The sequence below is a fragment of the Gekko japonicus genome, unplaced genomic scaffold, assembly GCF_001447785.1.
Source record: "Gekko japonicus isolate JY-2015 unplaced genomic scaffold, Gekko_japonicus_V1.1 scaffold1562, whole genome shotgun sequence".
NCBI lineage: Eukaryota > Metazoa > Chordata > Lepidosauria > Squamata > Gekkonidae > Gekko > Gekko japonicus.
In genome coordinates this window covers 230,503-248,107 of record NW_015169824.1, presented here as the reverse complement: position 1 = coordinate 248,107, position 17,605 = coordinate 230,503, and the positions used below count along the sequence as shown (strand labels likewise).

Here is a 17,605-nt window from a genome sequence, read left to right as displayed (position 1 = left end):
CCCAATATTTTAGCTTACGTGCTAATACTTATGGAGACCTATAAGTACGCCGAAGCCCCTCCCTTGCCTGCGTTCGCAGCCACTCTGCTCCCCTCCTGAGAGTCTCCAGGGTTCTTATTGGCCGCGGTGGGAAGTGCCAAAAAGGCACAGCTGACTTATGGAGACCCCAGGGCTGTTTTTGTAGAAAAAGCCCAGCAGGAACTCATTAGCATAATAGGCCACACCCAACAGCAGAAACTCATTAGCATATTAGGCCACACCCCTGACAGCACCGCTCATTAGCACATTAGGCCACACCCCCATGTTACCAGAAGTGTGGTCATCCAGCCACACCCACCTTTTGCTTGTTATTTTGTTTACCTTGTTTGTTGTCAAAACCCAGGGCTTTTTTGTAGCAGGAACTCCTTTGCATGTTAGGCCACACACCCCTAATGTAGCCAAGCCCGATGAGTTTCTGCTGTTGGGTGTGGCCTATTATGCTAATGAGTTCCTGCTGGGCGTGGCCAACTCAGGAGCCAGCCGGAACTCTGTTCCTGTGCGTTCCTGCCCAAAAATAGCCCTGGGAGACCCAATAGGGTTGTCAAGGCAAGAGAAGTGGCTGGCCATTGCTTGCCTCTGCATAGCAACCCCGGACTTCCTTGGCGGTCTCCCACCCATGGACTATCCAGGACCGATCCTCCTTAACTTCTGAGAGCTGAACTAGAGATCAGACTAGCCCGGGCCATCCAGGTCAGCCCTGGGGTCCTTCTTGGAAGGAATGACTTCTGCTTTCATAATCTGCCAATCAAGAGAAAGGAGACCCTTACCCAGAGAGGCCACGTTCCGACCATTCTCCTCCATGACTTCCTGGTGAAGCCTCCTTTGGTCCGGATCCAGCAGGGCCCACTCCTCCTCAGTGAAGTGAACAGACACCTCCTCCAAGGTCACCGGACCCTGAAAAGAGAAACAAACAAACTCTTCTGTATGTTGTCGAAGGCTTTCACGGCCGGAGTTCATTAGTTGCTGTAGATTTCCCGGGTTGTGTGGCCGTGGCCTTGGCATTGCAGAACCTGACGTTTTGCCAGCAGCTGTGACTGGCATCCTCAGACGATTCTATACCTCTGAGGATCCCAGTCACACCAGGAAAATCTACAGCAACTAATGAACTCCTCTGTGTTCAAAGATCATGTAAGAAATCTTCCCCTTCTAAGGGCAATCCAAAAGGGCTATAATAAGATGCTGACACTCAGAATTCACACCTCCATTTTGGTGTTGTTTCCAGCGAGCAGCACAGATGACAGCTGAGGGGAAGAAGAAGAAGAAAAGGAGGAGGAGGAGGAGGAGGAGATTGGATTTATACCCCGCCCTTCACTCGGAGTCTCAGAGCAGCTTACAAACTCCTTTTCCTTCCCCTCCCCACAACAGACACCCTGCGAGGTAGGCGGGGCTGAGAGAGCTCTTTCAAGAACTGCTCTTTCAAGGACAGCTCTGACAGAACTACGGCTTGCCCAAGGTCATCCAGCAGCTGCAAGGGGAGGAGTGGGGAATCAAACCCGGTTCTCCCAGATTAGAGTCCGCGCACTTAACCACTACACCAAAGGAGATTCTCCCTTACTAAGGGAGGGTGAGGAGGGGCCCCCAGGGGCACGATCCAGTTCCACACTTACCCAATCAGGCTGCACGGAAACTGCTTTCTCTCTGCCACAAAGAGATGGCAAAGAATGTACAGCATCACCTGGAAGGATAAGAAGGTAAATGGAAGGGATTCTGTACTTTCCAAGTACTTTGCATTGTAATTCCCGGGGGGGGGGGGGGGGAGATGATTTTTTTTTTTTCCGCGGGGGGGGGGGGGGGGGGAGATATGATCCTCTCTGTTTTGGCTCATAACCTGAACTATCCTTGCATCCTTATGTCGGATAACTTTTTGCTTCTACGCTTTTCACAAATCCTATCTCAATACAGTTGTCACATACGAAGCTGTGGTCTGTTTGTCCAATGGTACAGAATACACAGAATTAATAAGGGGGAACTCTGAAACGCAAGGAACAGGCCATTCTAAACCCCCTGATAGGACCACAGCTCCCATATCCCGGAATCTCTTTAGAGCTAGGCGACACGGTGAGAGATGCCACTGACAGATCGTCGTTATTAAAGTTGCATCCCTTCTTCTGGATTTTTCCTCTGTTCTGCAATCCCAGCCCACCTACATTATTTCATCTTACCAGGAATCCTTGCTGTTAAATTCAAATAGTCATAAGAACGTAAGAGAAGCCAATGATGGATCAGGCCAATGGCCCATCCAGTCTGTCACATGGTGGCCAAAAAATACCAGGTGCCATCAGGAGGTCCATCAGCCCTCCCACTGTTGCCCCCCCAAGCACCAAGAAGACAGCGCATCACTTGCCCCAGAGTTCCTATCTATACCTTGTGGCTAATAGCCACTGATGGACCTCTGCTCCATATGCCTATCTAATTCCCTCTTGAAGCTGTCCATGCTTGTAGCCACCACCACCTCCTGTGGCAGTGAATTCCATGTGTTAATCCTATCTAATATTTTTATCCTGTTTTGTAATCTGCTGGCTGCTTGATGTTAACATCTAATCTGCTTACTGATTGTTTGAAGTTTCTTTATCATATTCATATATGTATGTATGCATTCTGCCCTAAGTCTCACTTAAGAGGCATAGCATAAATGAAAATATTGTTACTATTATTAATAATATATAATACTTCTTACTGAGAATAATAATCACAGAATATAAGAACGTAAGAGAAGTCATGTTGGATCAGGCCAATGGCCCATTCAGTCTGTGTCACACAGTGGCCAATAGGGAGGCCAATGAGGTCACAGTGCCAAATGGGGGTATTTACAGGATGATCCAGGACCATTTTTGGACAACACTTTTTGTATCCCGGCACTTAATACCTAGTCAGACCACAGTTTTGAAAGCTGCCTTCCAGCAGTATCCTTTCGAGATCCATCAATTCCAGACACTCTTTGTCCTGTTCAAAATTGGGTAGCGATAAGCTCTTAACTGACAAATATCAGAAATTACTATGACATAAGAGCTCCTGAATGCTTATGACTTAGCAGATCTTTTTAGTGGCCATACGCACTATTCTCCCAGTTTTTGACATGAATCATCTTCATTTCAGTTTGGAGGCCAATTTGCCTTCAGCTCTCTTAACTGTATTCGTCCAGTTATCTTGCAGTGATTTTTAATCGATTCTGGGTTTTTATATCCCAAACTGAATTTCTAAACTGAGAAGCTGGAGTGGAGAGTCTTTTGTGAGGCATCAAGGCTGCCCACCGACAGTCAGGAGGCCATCTAGTGGGAAAGACACCCTTTTCAATCTTACCCAGAAAAGTTGCTCCGTGGTAACGCTCCTGCGTGATCGTTTCCCGTGCCTGAAAAAGAAGTGGGGATCCCAAAGTGGGGAGACTGATGAGAAAAGGCAGAGGAAACATACTGGTGGGGGTGGGGTTAAAACAGATGGGGGAATATGTGTGGATTATGAGAGTATACTTTTTCATATTATGGGCCCCCCGCCTGACCTAGATGAATCCCTCTCACCTGCAGGTCCTGCTTCCTGTCCTCCGCCTGGCTGAGGAGGAAGCCTTCTGCCAGGGCCACCGCCTGGGAACTGGTCTCCGGCCCGCACTCCCTCACCCAGCTCTCCATCTCCGGGGGCAGGACGGCCAGGAACTGCTCCAGGACCACCAGGTCCAGCATCTCCTTCTTGCTGCGCCTCTCCGGCTTCAGCCACTGGCGGCAAAGACGGTGGAGTCGGCTGCAGACCTCTCGGGGGCCCTCCGCCTCTCGGTAACCGGACTGCCTGAACAGCTGGCGTTGCACATCTGGAGGGAGGGCGCTGTCCCCCAGGCTCTTCTGCCCAGATCCTCCCCACAGCTCCCTTCTGCTCCCAGCCTTGGTGGCACAGAGGCCCTTTCCTGATTCAGGGACAGCTGAGGGTGGCTCTCCCCTCATCCTCCCCTTTTCTCCAAATAGCCTTCACATGGACTAGTGGGTTGCCTTCTCCGTCTGCCAGATTCTTCTACAAAGGCAAGTCTTCCTGCAAAGCCAAGACTGATTTCTGGATAGAAATTTTATGTGCGCATGTATAGAGATACACCTCAACAACATTTGTGGTTTTTTACAGGTCTAGTAAACAAGTGACACTATTAGAGGATCTTTGCGTCCACTTTGTCCTTTATTACATCACTAGTTGAATCTTTAACGACTAACTCAAAAGCAAACTCTACCGTCCTTTACTGCTACATAGATCATGAAAGGACAACCATTACAAGAGCCCATTAAAACCTCTTATCCTAAGAGAAGCAAGACACAAGCAAAGGAACCCTTTCTAAGGATTTCACAATCAATTCCATTTCTCATTTAACATTGGATCCCAACAACAGCTAGCTGTCCCACTTGATAAGGATGTACATTCTGGGCTCACTAATTGTCTCTTCAAACACCATACCAAGGTCTCTGTTCTTGAATATCTTCATAGAATACATTAAACATTATTTCATTCTTGCTCCTTTTTACCATTACAAAGCCTATCTAAAAACAGTAATCACAACTTTCTCATATCTATGAATATGTGTTGGCCCCCATCTTTGAATTCTAGCATTCTCAGACGTTCTCCCTCCTCCTGGGCCTCGACCAAATAATATCCACTGATATGGGTTAAATGGTTCCCAGACTACAAGAGGCCATGTTATTACTGTAGTACTCCTTTGCTTCTTACCCCTCTCCAACATCCCTCGTTGGCATGATCTCTGCGGTCAAGGCCAGCAGCCCTTCACCTGTATTTCCTGGCCATATCTGTCCTCTGGTTAATAATGTTAAGGAAGTATTATGGCTCAACTCTGGAGCGCCTGGGTGGTAAAGAGCGCAGCCAGGGATCTATGGAACACCCAGACACGACGGCCACCCCTCTGCAGCACTATTCCACTGTCAAAGCCACGGGGAAATTGTGCAAAGGAAATGTGGTTTTATCGCTTACCTCGTTTTTTCTTTTAAAAAAACCCCAAAAACCTGCCGGTGCACTGATCCCGTCGCTCCTTCCCCTGACACAGCGGTAGTCGATCCCCATGCGCTTGGGACAACCGGTCAGGACATGACGGCGGCAAGTCACCTGGCCCTTCTCGGTGGACGGCTCTCTAGCAAGGGAGACGTCTGAAAAGAGAGTACGGGGGGTGGGGGGGGGGGGTGGGCGGGGGCAGAGGGAGGCAGCTAGTCTGGTCTGGAGTTACTGGAGGCAAAGTGTTCCCTCTGTAGATGTTGGGAAAATACTATCTTCTGTTCCCTAAGAATTGCATGGAATATGAGGAGAACCTTTTGACCCTTTGGCATCGGCTGTTGTGCTCCTCCGAAGAGGAAGGGTTTTTTTTTTCTGGGCTGTGGCTTTATTTTTGGAGGGCACGCAGGGGGGGGGGGAGAAGGGACTCCTCCCCTACAAGATGTGCATGGGAGGGAGTCGGGCTTCATGGTCCCTGGATCCAGTCTGGTGTAGTGGTTAAGTGTGTGGACTCTAATCTGGGAGAACTGGGTTTGATTCCCCACTCCTCCACTTGCAGCTGCTGGATGACCTTGGGCAAGCCATAGTTCTGTCAGAGCTGTCCTTGAAAAAGAGCAGTTTCTGTCAGAGCTCTCTCAGCCCCACCTACCTCACAGGGTGTCTGTTGTGGGGAGGGGGAGAGAAACGAGATTGTAAACCGCTCTGAGACTCCTTTGGGTAGTGAAGGGCGAGGTATAAATCCAGTCTCCTCTTCCTCCTCCTTCTTCCCGGCCCACAATTTTTCTTTGGAACAACCCCCGGGAAGCTAGGTAGATTCCGTCTCAGTCCAGTGGCACCTTTAAGACCAACTCAAAGTTCTATTCAAAATATAAGTAGTTTTCCTGTTCAAGCACACTTCTTCAGATACCAATGGAATAAAATCTCCTCAAGCCCTACTATTCCATTGTAACTGAGCAAGTGTGCTTTGCCCAGGAAACCTTGTACTTTGAATAACACTTTGTTGGTCTTAAAGGTGCCACTGGACTCAGACTTTGTTCTGTTGCTTCACACCAACACGGCGACCCACCTGAATCTAGTTCTCCCTCTGGTCAGAGTCTGGCTGAGAGTCCTATTGAGAATGCTCTGTCGCTTGCCTGTTCCTGCGTTGAGATGATGGCTGGTCTAGATGACCTCTGAAGCCCCTTCCAACTCTCTGCTTCCAACTCTGTTGTTAACGGGAGAATCCCCTGCTTAGCAGGTTGGTCAGTGATAGGTGAGGTCGAATCAGAGATTCGAGTTTGTTGTGATGCAAACAGTGCTGCGAGTGTGTGTGGGAGAGGTATCTTTATAAAGTGAAACTGGGCATGGCTAAGTCAGACCACAGTCGGGTAGCTCCAATACCTGCTACCTTAGGCTCATCATCAGTATGAGTACTTAACACTGGATTTTTGTTTTATTTTGCAAAGGACAAACACAGACATCCCTTTGCAGCCATCATCCATTCTCTGGCTGCAAAGAGGGAGCATACTGTCCGTCTGTTATTTCACTGTCTAGGTAGACATAGGTCTTGTTTCGACTTTTCAAGTACGGAAGACAGTGAATGGCACCATTTCACATGAGCACATTCCCAGATACCTGATGGCAGGTCCACAGTTCCCCCTCTTCTTCAGACCTGGCTCAGCGGCAGAGCATCTGCTTGGCATTCTGAAGGTCCCAGGTTCAATCCCCAGCATCTCTCCTTCTGGGAAAATTCTGAGTAGCTGGTGTCAAAGGCCTCAGCCTGAGACTTGGGCAGGGAAACAGATCAAATATTCAGCAGACAGGAGATGGCAGCTGTCAAATATTCAGCTACTGAGTTTGCTATGAAGTTCCTGGCTTCTCTGTTTATCCTGGTCCTCTGGGAACAGCTGGGTGTCGCCGGGGATTGATTTGGAAGTTATGGGCCTCTTGCACAGCACAAAGCAGGTGCTCTAGCACTGAGCAAAGCAGGTGATCAACTGCTGAGCAATGGCCCCTGGAGAAAATGGCTGCTTTGGAGGGTGGACTCTATGGCTCTACATTCTTGCTCAGGATCCTCTCCAAAACCTGACACTCACCACCATAGCCTCCACTCCCAGATCTCCAGGGCTGGAGTTGGCACCCATACACTCACTCATAGGCCTGTGCCCTGGCAGGGGTGGCCAAACTTGCTCAACTTAAGAGCCACATAGAATAAATGTCAGATGTTTGAGAGCCGCAAGACATGAACAAATATCACGTTTTTCTTTTAAAATATGCAAGTTTGCTTTGTATTAACATTAAACGAGACTGCCAAAAATAAAAGGGGTAAAAACAGATATTGATAATGATGTTTATCTGTACAATTATATTTGTTTGTTTGCTAATGATACTTGTTTGAGAGAGAAAAAGAGAGAGAGGTGGAAAGAAAGAAAGAGGTGGAAAGAGAGAGAGAAACAAAGAAAGTAAAAAGATGGGAGGGAGGGGTAAGGGAGGGAGGGAGGGAGAAAAAGTATGCCTCCCCTTTGCTTCCCCAGCTGCCCTTTCGGGAGCCTCACAATATATGTGAAAGAGCCACATGTGGCTCCCGAGCCGCAGTTTGGCCACCCCTGCTATAGATTTTCCCTCAGGGTTGACATTTTCCAGATACTCTTCCAAGTCCTGGGATCAGGCCTGGTGGAACGGAAGTGGAAGGGTGGGACAATGACTGTAGAAGGAGGAAGAGGAGATTGGATTTATACCCCGCCCTTCACTCGGTGTCTTAGAGCGGCTTACAAACTCCTTTCCCCTCCCCTCCCCACAACAGACACCCTGTGAGGTGGGTGGGGCTGAGAGTGCTCTTTTGAGAACTTCTCCTGAGAGAACTATGGCTTGCCCAAGGTGATCCAGCAGTTGCAAGTGGAGGAGTGGGGAATCAAACCCGGTTCTCCCAGATTAGAGTCCACACACTTAACCACTACACCAAACTGTCCTTTAGAAAATGAAAATAAGGCAGTCCCAAGTAGTGTTCTCCTCCTCCCAGGAGCTAGGAGGCAGGGCATCCCTCACCCAAGGAGGACGTCATACCCCTGGAAAGGCCAAATAATCCAGGAAAGTGGGGATCAGTGAAGCAGCCAATGTTCATGTAGTCCTATTGTTGGGAACGCAACCCCTGCTAAAACCTTTGTCCTCTTTACAAGTGGGTTTTTCTGGATGAGTCTTGTCAGGCCCAACTCAGATATTGGCTGACGCTTAAGAAATCCTAGGAATCTTATTACCTTTCCTATATCAAATCGTTTTGTTCCTGGGAAGAGGCACACCTCAGCAACACTTTTGGTTTGTTACAGGTCTAGTACACAAGTGATACTATTAGAAGATCTTTATTCTTTATTGCAACATAACTATTCTTTATTGCAATATAACTATTTGCATCTTTAACAATGTCTAATTTCAAAAGAAAACTAGATCATCTTTCAATGCTACATTGATAATTAAAGGAAAACTATTACATGAGTCCATAAAATCATCTTACCCAAAGAAAAGCATGTCACATGCAAGATGCTTTTCTAAGATGAGTTTCTTGTATTTACAACTTGTTAACATCTCCTCCTAAACAAAGACTTCTTTGGGTTTTTTGGCTGTCCCCCTTGATAAGGATGCACATTCTTGGCTAATTCATTATCTTGTAACTTCAAAGACCATACAAGTTATCTGAAATGCAGTATTTTCTTAGAATACATTTAAATATTTTTTTTAGATCCTTGTAACTTTTGACCATAACCAAGTTCATTTAAAAATAGTTCTAACGGACTTCCGGTTTATGGCGACACACAGGCAGACGCATCTCCCAGTCGCTCCGGGGATGCAAACTGCACACCAGCGTGTGGGAGGGGGTCTGACAGGTCGCGACCCCCCCCCCCGGAGCCTTGGTAAGAGGCTCCTAGCCAGTTTTTTTTTTAGGGGCAACCTCTTCGATGGTGAGAAGCTGGAGAACTGAGGCGCTCCTCCGCCCCGAAGGTCCTGCCACATAGTGACCGAATGGTACGAGTGCTGCTGCGTTGGAGATCGGGCGAAATAACCGATGACGAGCGAGGCCGTTAGGCCAACAACGAACTGTGAGTCGGGTTGAAGCGAATATGAAGATTTAAAAGAAAGCTGCCCCCCTTTAAGAGTGCCGGGAAAGGGAGCGGGGGAGGGGATCCTCCCAAACGCGCAGATGAAACACACAAAAAGAGGGGGGGAGCAGAAAAACAAGCATCTAAATCTGTTTTAAGAGACTTACCAGAGTGCAAATAAGCGTTTGGGCGAGTACCAGAGACTTTAGCAACTTTTGGAAAAGTAAACAAATCCAAAAAGATGGTGGGGAAGAAACCAGAGAAAGAAAAGTTGTTGAAAGCAAAACTAGGGCGTAGTCCTCGACCGAAAGAGACTCCCGAGCTTTCTAAACTGTTGGCTGATTTCTTGCACCCTCTGCTGGATGAGATGACAAGCTTGGCTTCACAGCAAATGCAACTGACTCAATCGTTAAAAGCAACGGAGCAAATGGGAGAGAAGGTAAAGGAAATGGACGCCAGTACTAAAAAAGTTAAGAAAAAGTTGAAGAAGCTGGAAATGAAGCAAGCCACGGAAGAATCCACACTTCTACAGCTGCAAATGGAAAAAGCAAATTTGGTCCTGTGATTCCAAGGGGTCCCAGAAATTAAAGGAGAGAATCTGAAGCAACGGCTGAGTGAAGCATTAGCCCCAATGACAGATTTGACAGCGGAATACCTCTACAGCGAGATGGATGTGGTCTATAGGTCATATTCATCATATATCAAGAAAAATAATCTGCCTGGGGAAATAGTGGTCAAATTCTCGAAGAGACATGTAGGAGACTTGATTTTGAAAGCAACTACGGGAACACCCTTGAAAATTGGGGACAACAACATCAGGATTCTAAAAGACATTCCATTTGGCCCTCAACCAGTACACCCCCCCATCTTTGAACTGTACCTTCACTTTTTTGAAGTTTGGACATTTTTGCCATTCTCAGATGCTTTCCCTGCTGGCCTCAACAAATAATATCCATGGATCTGGGTTAGACTGTTTCTGACTGTGTCACTCCTTCATCTCTTCCTCTTCTCCAAGGCTGTTCTATTGTGGGTCTCTAGACTCCCTTGTTGGCATCTTTTGCTGAGAAATTAGGCCCATTCAGGTTCTGACCAACAGAAATATCATCCAGGATCTTTCTGGTCCAGACCAGCAACTCTTCCCCTACAATCAATAAAGATTTTGTCTCCTTTAAGAATTCAGACGGTGTTCAAAGTGGACTGTTCAAAGAGGCTGGATACTCAAGTGCCTGGTCTATTGTTCATGTATGTACAGAGAAAGAGGAGTGGGAGTATCCAGCCTCACACATAGAGAGACACTTCCTGTGCTCCAATCTGCAGGTAAACAGAAGGGCACTATTTTAGTTTGGGGGGGTGGTGGCAGAGTGAAGGACATGTAGGGTGGGGGGAGAAGGAGGAGGAGGAAGCAACCACACTCCATGCACATTCATGGGAACTCCATTATCCTGTCTTTTACAGGTCATGTCCTGTTTTTTATGGGAATATAGCAGCGGCATAGAAGTTCTCTAGACCCAAAAGCAATTTCCTAACAAATCAGGAAATCGGAGCATGACTTCAGGTGACTAGCAGAGGTCTGGAGACGATCACCCATGGAAGTAAAGGGTGCAACACTGAAACTTTCAGAAGGAACAAAGATATTCAAAATTGGCCATAATTTTATAAATCTCTACCAGCACTCCTCCTTTAGTGACCTCTTTTCTGAATGGAGAAATCTCAGACTCTTCAGCCTTTCCCCATAGGATAAGCTCTGCATTGTTCTTTTTAAGTTAAAGTGACCAAAGCCACACACAATATTCCAAATGAGGCTGTACCATTGATCTATACAATCATGTAGCTTTGTGCATGATCTGGGACTGGCCACCAGCTTCAGCTTAATAGCGGGAGGTGCAGTGCCAAAAATTAGGGGAATCAGAACCTTCCGGTACAGATAAACTTGGTAACATGCCTCTCCTGTTAGTATTGGAAGCAAAAGTTTACTCCCGAGAAGCCAGGAATGGCAAGCAATGCAGACAGGAAGGGAGAAAATAGCTTCTCGGTTAAAATACAAAGGGGGCTTAGCTGTCCCTGAACTACTAGAGCTTGAGTGTCGCAGCAGTCAGAATGGCAGACTAGGATCAAATATCAGGCACACTCTGAAGTCAAACCACCTCACAGGGTTGATGTGGTTATAAACAGGAGCAGAGTAGAGTAAAGGAAGACGCTATCTGTCCACGCCAGGGAGAAAGGCAGCACAAACAAGGAGGATGGAAAATTTCCCCTCCTTTAGACGACAGCCTCCCGGAACTGGCAGAGCCAGGGTGGTGTCGTGCTTAGAGTGCCTGACTAGGCTCTAGGAGTCCCAGGTTCAACTCCCACCTCTGCCAAGGACATCTGCAGGCTGACCCTGGGCCAGTCGCCCGTTCTCAGCCTAACCTCCCTCTCAGCGTGATTGGGGCATGATGCTTGTGGCAAATAAAGTTTTGGGTGCCGTTTGGCACAAAGGATGATTGCTCTTGCCATTAGTTCATCCGGCAGAATTGCAGCTCTTTTGACAGGAGGCAGAACTGCTCATTCAGTAGTCAAACTATTGTTAAAAAGGGTGAATGGAGCAAGCGGGGCAGAGGACCTGGTCCTAAATAACATAATCTGTTAATCCAAAAGGGCTGCCACACTCATCCTCCATAAGATGTGTTGACAGTGTAGGGCAAAAATGTCAAATGTTATAATAACTTGTGATCAAAATATTTTAGCTGAGAACTGAACATGCCTTAACCAATATGAGTTCAAAAGGCTGTACAATATGGGCCTGATTTAGCACAAAAGTCCAGATAATTGAAGAAGAAGAAGCAGAAGAAGCAGAAGAAGAAGAAGCAGAAGAAGAAGAAGAAGAGGAGGTTGGATTTATACCCCGCCCTTCACTTGGAGTCTCAGAGCGGCTTACAAACTCCTTTCCCTTCCCCTCCCCACAACAGACACCCTGTGAGGTGGGTGGGGCTGAGAGAGCTCTGACACAAACTGCTCTTTTTCAAGGACAGCTGTGCCAGAGCTTGTGACTGACCCAAGGTCACATCAGCAGGTGCAAGTGGAGGAGTGGGGAATCAAACCCAGTTCTCCCAGATTAGAGTCCGCACACTTAACCACTAGTAAGGTAGGTGATGAGGCTGGAGATCTTGCAAAACTAGAAATATTTGCACGGTTTCTCTCCTGGTGTAAAGTCTTTCATGCCTAAAACATGGCTTAGTATTTTTATGGTTTCTCCCCTGGGTGAAGTCCTAGGTGTAACTTAAGATATGCATTTTGAGGTTCGTTGATGGGTAGTACAATGTGGGTGCATTGATGGATAGTATGCTGTGAACTCAAAGCAAAGCTCTTTCCACACTCCAGACATTCATGCGGTTTCTCCCCAGTGTGGATGCGTTGATGTTTAGAAAGCTGTGAACTATAAGAAAAGGTCTTCTCACAATCCAAACATTTATATGGTTTCTCTCTAGTGTGGATAACTTGATGGGTAGTAAGCTGTGAACTCTGAGCAAAATTCTTTCCACACTCCAAGCATTTATATGGTTTCTCCCCAGTGTGGATACGATAATGAGCAGTAAGGTCTGAACTCCAAGCAAAACTCTTTCCACACTCTAAGCATTTATATGGCTTCTCCCCTGTGTGGATTCGTTGATGAGCAGTAAGGTGTGAACTCTGAGCAAAGCTCTTTCCACACACCAAGCATTTATATGGTTTCTCCCCAGTGTGGATACGCTGATGAGCAATAAGGTCTGAACTCCATGCAAAATTCTTTCCACACTCCAAGCACTTATATGGTTTCTCTCCTGTGTGGATTCGTTGATGGGCAGTAACGTGTGAACGTATAGTAAAGCTCTTCCCACACTCTAGGCATTTATACGGTCTCTCCCCGGTGTGGATACGTTGATGTTTAGTAAGCTGTGAACTACAAGAAAAACTCTTTTCACAATCCAAGCATTTATATGCTTTCTCCCCAGTGTGGATTCGTTGATGGGCAGTGAGGTCTGAACTCCATGCAAAATTCTTTTCACACTCCAAGCATTTATATGGTTTCTCCCCTGTGTGGATTCGTCGATGGGCAGTAAGATGTGAACGTTCAGTAAAGCTCTTCCCACACTCTAGGCATTTATATGGTCTCTCCCCAGTGTGGATACGTTGATGTTTAGTAAGCTGTGAACTACAAGAAAAACTCTTTTCACAATCCAGGCATTTATGTGCTTTCTCCCCTGTGTGGATTCGTCGATGGGCAGTAAGGTGTGAGCTTTGAGCAAAGTTCTTTCCACACTCCAAGCATTTATATGGTTTCTCCCCAGTGTGGATATGTTGATGGGCGATAAGGTGTGAGCTCTGAGAAAAGTTCTTTCCACACTCCAAGCATATATATGGTTTCTCCCTTGTGTGAATGTCTTGATGGGCAGAGAGGTGTGAGCTCTGAGCAAAGGTCTTTCCACACTCCAGGCATTTATGAGGTTCCTCCACAGGGTTAATTCCTTGGTGTGCATTGAAGACCTCCAAATGAGCACCCTGAGACACGGAGCATTTGTTCCTCCTCTTCTGTTTTGTTCCAGTATATCTTTTCTTCTCTTTTCTGTCAAGTGGTTGGTGTTGTTGTTCTCCCTTGGACTTGCTCTGTGGACCATCAGCCTCTAGAATAAAGAGAAAGCAATGGTAAGACTTTCAAGCAAAAGTGGAATGAAAGGAAGTACATTAACTGCTCTTGATAATGACAGGACAGAAATCACTTGAAGGGGAAACAAATCCTGTCCCGTATTAATTAATTGCTGATTCTTCCTTACAAGGTAGTTCCATGAGAGACAAGTTGGATCAATGGAACCTCCTTCTATAGAGGCAGTAACTCTCTGAAGTGGGACACTTTGGATCTGCTCCTCTTCTTAGGAAGCTATTTATTTATTTTTTGATTTATTATTTTGATTTATAGCCCCCCCTCCCCGCAAGCAGGCTCAGGGCGGCTCACAAATAGGGCACATGCCAATACATAAAACAAGTTAAAAACAACATAAAAACAGTTATTTATAATATTACAAAGTGCTCTAGATGTTTCAAATCAGTCTTCAATAGCAAGATGGAAACTTGAAGATGATTCTCCCAGTTCAGTGGTGTCAGCTGCACGCAGCACTGTCGTTCATTCCTCACAGGGCCAGTTGGTAATGATGGTAAAGGTAGTGGCGGCTCCTACTCAAAAGCCTGGCGGAAGAGCTCCATCTTGCAGGCCCTGCAGAAGTGCGCAAGGTCCCGCAGGGCCCAGATCTCTTTCGGGAGCTCATTCCACCAGGTAGGAGCCACCACCGAAAAGGCCCTGGCCCTGGTTGCAGCAAACCTGGCCTCCTTGGGGCCTGGGGTCAACAGGAGATTTGCGTCCCCGACCGTAGTGCCTGTTGGGGAACATATGGGGAAAGGCAGTCCCTTAGGTATGTCGGACCCTGGCCATATAGGGCTTTAAAGGTAAGAACCAGCACTCTGAAGCAAATCTGGTACACTATTGGCAGCCAGTGCAGCACTTTCAGCACAGGCTGGATGTGCTCCCGCCTAGGGAGGCCCATCAAAAGCCTGGCTGCAGCATTCTGCATTAGCTGCAGCTTCCAGATTTGTGACAGAGGCAGCCCCATGTAGAGAGCATTACAGTAGTCTAACCTCGAGGTGACCGTCGCATGGATCACTGTGGCCAGGTCATCGTGGTCGAGGAAGGGGACCAACTGCCGAGCCAGCCAAAGATAGTAAAAGGCCGACTTAGCCGTGGCTGCCATCTCTGGCCTCCATAGTTAGCGAGGAGTCCAGGCGCAGTCCCAAACTCCTAACCTCCGGCGCTGGCACCAAAGGCGACCCATCGAAGGTCGGGAGAGGGAGCCTGAACCCCGAACTGCCCTGACTCAGGCCCAGGACCTCCGTCTTCGCCGGGTTTAGCTTCAGCCAACTCAGTCGGAGCCAACCAGCCACGGCTTGCAATGCCCGGTGCAGATCTTCTGGGCTGGAGTCCGACCAGCCGCCTAACATGATGTGGCTTCATTTGGATTACTATGTATACTTCTGGTCCCCGTCTCTCAAAAAAAGACATTACAGAGCCGGAGAAAGTACAGTGGAGGGCAACCAAGATGATTAGGGGGCTAGAACACCTTTCGTATGTGGGAAGGCTGAAAAGTTCCAGAAAACAGACAACCAAAGGAGGGACATGATAGAGGTTTACAAAATTATGCATGGGGTAGAGAGAGAGTTGATAATTTTTTTCTCCCTCTCCCAATATACTAAAACTCGAGGGCATCCAATGAAGCTGATGGGCAGTAGGTTCAGGACAGACAAAAGGAAACACCACTTTACACAGAGAATGATTAAAATGTGGATTTCATTGCCAGAGGATGTAGTGACGGCCATAAGAACAAAAAGCTTTAATGGGGGATTAGATAGATTTATGGAGGATAAGTCTATCAGTGGCTACTAGCCATGGTGACTGAGGGGAACCTCCACATTCAGAGACACTGAAACTCAGAGCAAGGAAGCAACATTAAGGGAAGATCTTGGTCTCTGTGCCCTGCTGTTGGCCCTCCAGAGGAACTGGTTGGCCACAGTTGGACACCCAAAGAAAAGAGGGGGGGGAACTAAACCAACCAACCAAAAACCTCCAAAGGAAGTTTAGAAAACTTATTGATGGCCAAAAGTTAAAAACATAAATAAGTATAGACAAAATAATTTTTATTTCAAAGACATATAAAAACCTTTTAGAGGCCCAAATACAGCGTCATAAAATGTTCAAAGTGACAAATGCACAAATAAGAGCGATGTATGACCTGACACGTTTCAGCTCACAAGAGCCTTCTTCAGAGGTTAAATAGTACAAAGAACGAAATACACCGAGCAACAAAGTCCCCGTAAACAATTAATAATATAGGACCAAAAATGGAATGTTCCAATCTGGAATTGAATGACGCACCAAAAGATTTTTATTGGGGCCCACAAATATATCTGGACTTGTGTCAGAAGTAGTTGCATATACTGGAAATAATATCAGTACCAATATGTACCTTCCAGTTTAGGTCCTAAGAGTGCAAGTAAAATTGCCTTATCAGGGACAATGTGACATCAGTTTGAGACAGGATGCTGGCCTAGATGGACCACTGATCTGATCCAGCAGGGCTTTTCTAGGGTTCTCTTACCTTTCCAAGGACTCTGGGTGGCCACTGTGGGGAATGGAGGTTGGACTAGATGGCTATTGCTCATTATCTTCCTTTCAAATAAAGAACTGGACAGCACTTCACTGGACAGCCCTTTTGGAGCAGAGCTTTACACCTGAATTACGGACACCCCATCTGACCTCCAAGCTTATAATGCTCACCATACTTTCCACCCCACAGATCAGTTTGGCCTCCCAAGCCCTGCATTCTGTGGCCCTACCTAAAGGGCTGAGGAAGGTGGAGACTAGAGACTGGGCATTTTCAGTGGTGGCCCCTCATCTGAGGAATGTTCCCCCAGTTGATGAGCTTACCTTCCTATCTTTTCAGAACCAAGCCAAAACAATTCTTTCCAGCCAAACTTTCTTTTAAGGGGCTTTCTTTTCAACTGTGTTATGCTCTTCTTCTGACCTGAGGACTGGTCTTGGGAGATTTCTGAGGCAACTCAGGGGCTGTTCTATGCTCTTCTTGTGCCCTGTCTTTTTAAATGGATCATTTAGCCACTCATTAGGATTTTATGCTATTGCTTTGATTTTTGAGCCAACTTGAGTATATCCGTGGAGAGACAGGATATAAGTAAATCAATGTGTATTAAAGTGGACCACTGTATGAACATTTCCTGTCAAGATGAGGTACAAACAAGCTAGAATTTTGTTTCCCGGTTTAACTCACACGTGAGATAGTTTTCCTGACCATTCTCAGGGTGCTGCCTCTTGTGAAATCCCTCCATTCTCCAGCTGGTAAAATTCAGCCCAAGAGGAGTCAGACCAGTTCCCACCACACAAATAAACAGATACCTGCTGATCTCTCTGTTTCTTCTGCTTCTTGGACGGATGGATCTCCTGTTTCTTCCACTAGGAACACGGAATCAGGTTTGGGAACTAGAAGTCCTCCTTTGGGGGAAAGAAAAAGACCAATGACTTACAGACATTCCAGCTCTAAAGAACATTCAGATTTTTAAACCAGGCTGCCTGAACCCCAGCTACTTATACTGGAAAAATGGAGCAATCGATTTTTTTAAACTCCTGAAAGGTATATGCAATGGAAAGGGCCTACTGCTTCGATCCAGAAGGATCCGTCTGCTGATCCTGAAAGCAACCCGAAGTGGGGGAAGAAGGGGGGAGGGAAATTCAGCACAGGGAAGGGAAGCCCCAGCCTGACTGGAGCCGCCAGGATACAGTTCTTTGTCCCTTTCCCCAGGCAAGCAGGATCCGACATCCCGGCCTACTGCAGCTCTGAGGAAGGGCCACTGTCTAAGGGCTCCTCTCCCTCTGAAGAGACACCACAGTCCTGCCAGGATGGGGGGGGGGAAGAAGAGGAGGAGGAGGAGGAGGAGGAGGAGGAGGAGGAGGA

The 17,605-nt window shown here is 47.0% G+C and overlaps 1 protein-coding gene and 1 pseudogene across 1 annotated transcript in view; one reads left to right on the top strand and one right to left on the bottom strand.

Annotated features, from left to right (window-relative positions):
- Positions 1-17,605, top strand: part of LOC107115507 — a 259,349-nt pseudogene that overhangs the window by 135,664 nt on the left and 106,080 nt on the right.
- The window catches only part of LOC107115506 (zinc finger protein 420-like), a 157,667-nt gene that overhangs the window by 75,811 nt on the left and 64,251 nt on the right, over positions 1-17,605 (bottom strand). The window contains exon 8 of the mRNA XM_015417226.1: positions 12,378-13,544. Within this exon, the coding sequence (XP_015272712.1) occupies positions 12,378-13,544 (1,167 nt within the window). The remainder of the gene's footprint in view (positions 1-12,377; positions 13,545-17,605) is intronic.